Here is a 5155-nt window from a genome sequence, read left to right on the forward strand (position 1 = left end):
GTCACGTGCAAAGGGTCAATAAAGAGACCACAATGGGCATGCGCCAATTGCCTGCTTCATGCTTATGTAAAACAGCGCCACCATAGGCGAAGCACAGCACTACACTGGCTCACCCTGGACTTACAAAGAAAAAGGCAAATTTATATAAATTCAAGTAGATAAAGATGAACAAATGGATATAGAATTACATCTCATCAACCCTTTCCTTTAATATCATATTGATTTTTAAGTGAATACTTGAAGACAACCAATGTTCTACAGTTTATTTTAACAGATCTACAGCTCTGGGAAAAATGACATTGTGTAACAGCATCTCAACAAACACTAACGGATAACTCCAATGACACACTAGAAACCTGCTTATCAGCTGTTGAAAGGGAAAGATACATTGACAAATAGAGGTCAAATCTCCATAATACATCCTGCTTTCCTATTTAATTAATCTATTTAATCTGGATTCAAAAGAAAAAGTAGGGCTGAGCGATATGGATTCAAAACAAAATCTCAAATTTTTTCATGCTACGTGTGATTTTAATCTATTTTCTCATTCTTTCTTTTCTAAAAAAAAAAAAAGAAATTACAAATGTCAGAAAATATTTTTGAAATTAGCTTTTGGTTCAACTATCTCTTCTGTGAGTTGTATGACTGAGTATCTAAAGCCAGGCTACACAAATTTTATTTAATTACAAGAATATATTCATATTATCAGCAAAATAAAGATGCAATTTTACATGAAGAACATTTTAAAATTAAAAGAAGAAAAGTTGTTTTAACTGCAAGAGTTAACTAACTTCACAAGATGCTCAACATTCCCCATTTTAAACTTATTTTTTGTGTTGGATTTCTCATAAAATTACTTCTTCATTTTCCTAATCTTACAACTTAATTCTGGCAATATTATGTCCTTATTCTCACATTTTGCTGTATTAAATTCTAGTAATTCTTGTAATTAAAAAAAAGAAAATGGTAGCCCGGCCCTGACATTTTGTTGTAGAGCTGACATGAATTCAAATTGAAGTTGTACAACAAGATGGGCGCGATGACATCACACTGAACTACAGAAATGCAACATGTGCATTGGTGGAAGAAAAAATTAAATCTTCTAAAACAAAAAAAATAAGATTTATCGCCCAGCCCTAAAAGAAACTATTTCATTTATGTAAAATGTGGCTTTTTTTCTACCACAAGGCACCAAAAACCATTAGAAATAATTTGTTTTGAAAGCATATGTGCAGAATGTGCAATGACACATCAAAACACGAACACGGCATGTGGTGTGCAGCTACTTCCAGTCCTCACACACTACTGCATGTGGCGGTTATTTCTCGTACAGGTCGAGGGGGTAGTGCTCTTTGTACTGCTGGATGTGCCTGAACAGGGACTCCCTCTGCTTGGCCAGCCTGGGGACCATCTCCTGGTAGACGTCGGTGAACAGCAGCTCTGGGTTGGGCTTCAGGCGCCTCTCCGCCCTCTCAAACGCCTCCATCACAGTCTTGCGTGACTGTTTCCTCCAGCTGCGCTCGTCGTCCTCACTCCACCAGCCGCGCGCCGTCATGTAGTGCCTCAGTCGGGAGATGGGGTGGTCCTGCTTGTCCCAGTAATTCACCTCGTCCACTGAGCGGTAGGCCGAGCTGTCGTCACTGGTGCTGTGGTGCCCGATTCTGTGGAAGGACCAGAAATATCCATCAGGCTTTTCATATTTAAAAACATTTGAGAAGGAAAGTAGTTCCTTTAAATAAACAACTATTCAAATCCAACTGGACTGTGAGCCTTTCTTAGCCTTTAAATATAGAATTTGAATAAACTAACTCTTGGGCTACCCCCAAGGAAAAAGGTGGTATTCAAATTTAAATATAGACGCGCTCTCCAGCAAGGAGCTGGAGGGCAAAAAGCTGTTATCCAACAATGGCTACCATTGGTTCTAGCTGTCAAGTTGTTAACATAACGCACTAAATGTTAAATGTACGCCTGATATATAAAATAAAAAGGGACGCAGTGCTTTGCTGCTAATTGTTAATACTACAGCAACTAGATCCCAAGGTCAGGAGAAAGTTAAGAAAAAAATATAGCGAGGGTAGGTCACTCATACTAGCTTAACTATGACAAATGTAAAATGTAGATATGCTGCAGAATTCGGTGTGTTTCAGTTCAGTAAAAAAAAAAAAAGGCAACCCCCACAACAGCTTTCTAACAGATCATCAATAGAGCAATTTAAAAGTTTAAATTAGCTAATAAGCCACAGCTGTGTTAGCTTAGCTAATAGCAGCGGTAGCTAATCTACCACAGTGATCACTTATTAATAATCGCAAAATAAACATCAAGCTATAAAACATAAAATTGTAACGGACTGAACGATTTGTTCTTTGTGTGGGAAATGTTGGCATGTTTTGTGATGTTGAATCCTGTTACACTAGTGGAGCTGTTGTCAGTCAGTCGTTATGGTAACGAGATGGTGTGTAGCGTAGCCGACACAGAGAGAGAGATACGTTTACCCAGAATGCCATGCACTGTAGTCAACTTCCTGCTCTTGGAGCAGTACTCCGGCCCAATTTTGGTTCATATATGCTTTTGAACTGCACCAGGGTTCACTTCAACCAAACACAGACTGAGGATTTTTGGCGGACCATAGCTCGCTTTTTTGGTTCACATCCGAGTTTGATTGTGCATTCACACCTCCACAAACGAACCAGACTTTCTAGACAAACAACCTAGAGGTAGATTAATGTGGAATAAACAGGATTGGTGTGAGTGCCCCCTAAGATATGTCTCTACTTCAAGCTTCTGGTATGGTTATTGGTATGTGTTCAATTTGCATCAATAGTCATTTGTGGTATACATGCACCACGTTGGATTTGTGGTGATTTAAGGAGAATTCAGAAATCAGTCAGACCCCAGCTGAACAACACAGACAATATGGTCCAAAACTACTGGAGACAAAATCTTAAAAGGTTGCTGCTGAATTAAATTGCTTTTATTTCACTTATTTTTTCAAAAGACCAGATTTATATTTAGACCTGTTTAACTTGTGTTAAAACATAATAATCCTTTATTAGCCTTTATTAGCAGTTCAGTTAAATGGAAGAACAGATGAGCAATAACAACTGCTAAGTGTTATCTGATCTAATGTCTTACAATAAAGAAAAGCAACTTTTTATTTTTTTTTTTCAAATCTGCTGGTAAATTACACTGTTTGGGCCAGAATTAGTGCAATGAAAATATTGCCATATTGTGAGGGATTATATTTTTATGAGAAAGAAGCTTAGAGACATTTTACTCCATTCACACTGCGGAGGCTTTGTCGGCTTAATCTAAAGAGCTTTGGTAGTAATCCGATTCCGGTCTCAGTGGGAACACCTGAAACATTTGAGAGTGAAAGTATTTCCTTCAAACAACTTGTGGAGATTTCTCCTTCACAAGAATTTGTTAATCAAATCCAACAGCATTGTATGCTTCTGGTTGTCAGGAACACATTTAGATGTAAAATGACCTTTGGACAGGTGAAATCCCAACTTCATTAAACAGGTTAAATATGGGTTTTACTGACAATATTGTGCTTGACGAAATAACTACTGTGACTTTAATTTGCTGCACACACATTTTTTTAAATTCTTCCCCTCATTTCCAAACCAAAACACCAACAGATGTTTTGGTTTGGAAATGAGGATGGAGTGTGTGGAAAAAAGATCAAACTGCGAACCTGTAAGTCATCGCCTCGATAAGGAAAGGCTGGTTTTCAGCCACAGCCCTGCGCCGCGCTTCCTTCGTGGCGTTGTAGACGGCGAACACGTCGTTCCCATCGACACGGATGGACAGCATGCCATAACCAGGCCCTCGAGCAGCTGGAGAGAATTAAAAGAAGAAATGATACAGGGCTGAAACGATTAATCAAATTAATCATGATTAGTAATCGTTAACTGGTTATAGAGACTAAAAAAAGGTCTTTTGCTGAAAGAACACCACATTCAGAGCAGTAAGAAGGCTTAAATAAATGTTCATAAATGAGTAATTGTCAGAATAAGCAATAGATTAATCAATGACCAGAGGTATTCAGAGTACGCAAGTAGGAGTAGCACTACTTCAACATATTTTTACTCAAGTAAAAGTAAAAAGTAGCCGTCCAAGAAATTACTCAAGAGTAAAAAAGTATCTGGTAAAATGTCTACTCAAATATCAATCATTTAATATTTAAAAATTAAATAATCAGACGGTCCAAAATATAAAGTTATGTGGAAATTTTTATATTTTAAGGATCAAAATGAAAATAATTCATATAAGCAAAGCAAAAATAACAAAATCAGGCAAAAATAATTTTCCAAATCAGTCTGTCTCAAAATAAAACTGCAGATCTGTGTCTGGTGAATCTTTGGTTAAAATATGTTTTTAATTCAGTGGTTGAAAATTCAGAAATTTTACTCAAGAGCAGAGATACTTTGTAATAAAATTACTCAAAGCACATTTTTCCACAAAGTTACTCAAGTAAATATAACTAGTTACTACCCAACTTTGTTTATTCCGTAACTGATAACCTATTTGCATCTTTAAATCGTCTCACCGATGCCGTCGCCTCTGTACTGCTCGTTGGTCGGGGTGGAGATCGCGTAGCCGTTGTTGCGACAGAAGAAGATCAGCGGACACTCGAGGGTCGCTGAGAAGTTGAAGCCGGCGTGTGCGTCCCCTTCGCTGGCCGCTCCCTCCCCGAAGTAACAGATCACCGCGCGGTTCATGTTCTCCCTCTTCAGCGCGTACGCAGCTCCCGCCGCTGAGGAAAACGTCAACATTCAGCATCAACATTCACATATCAGAGGTTAAATCAGGGTTCGTACACTTTTCCCATAGTAAAATTTTAGCACTTTTTAAGCACTTAGAGGGGAGTTTTCAAACTTTCCCAGCACCACATATTATATGGTATCATTTATTACTGTGAGTAATGTTTTGTGATATTAATCTACATCATAAAACAGAGACAACCTGATATAAAACAAAATGTTACGTTTTTAAATGCATCTCATACATCCTAAAAGCCTAACTGGTCCGAGAACAAAATGTTAATTTGACATAAAAATTTCAGTAACATATAAAATATGAGCCAACATATATTTCAGTTACACAGATCAATAAGTAATTGGGAATAATACATATTTATTACATTGAAACA

General features: G+C 37.6%; 1 protein-coding gene across 1 annotated transcript in view; it reads right to left on the bottom strand.

Moving 5' to 3' along the window:
- Positions 1-863: 863 nt before the first annotated feature.
- Positions 864-5155, bottom strand: part of bckdha (branched chain keto acid dehydrogenase E1 subunit alpha) — a 20425-nt gene continuing 16133 nt past the window's right edge. Inside the window, exons 6-8 of the mRNA XM_015024928.1 lie at positions 4553-4759; positions 3698-3839; positions 864-1661 (exon numbers count right to left, since the gene is read on the bottom strand). Coding sequence (XP_014880414.1) covers positions 1319-1661; positions 3698-3839; positions 4553-4759 — 692 coding nt within the window. The 3' untranslated portion in view covers positions 864-1318. The remainder of the gene's footprint in view (positions 1662-3697; positions 3840-4552; positions 4760-5155) is intronic.

This window comes from Poecilia latipinna, unplaced genomic scaffold (genome assembly GCF_001443285.1).
Source record: "Poecilia latipinna isolate Pla-1442-1.1 unplaced genomic scaffold, P_latipinna-1.0 Scaffold3878, whole genome shotgun sequence".
NCBI classification, from domain to species: domain Eukaryota; kingdom Metazoa; phylum Chordata; class Actinopteri; order Cyprinodontiformes; family Poeciliidae; genus Poecilia; species Poecilia latipinna.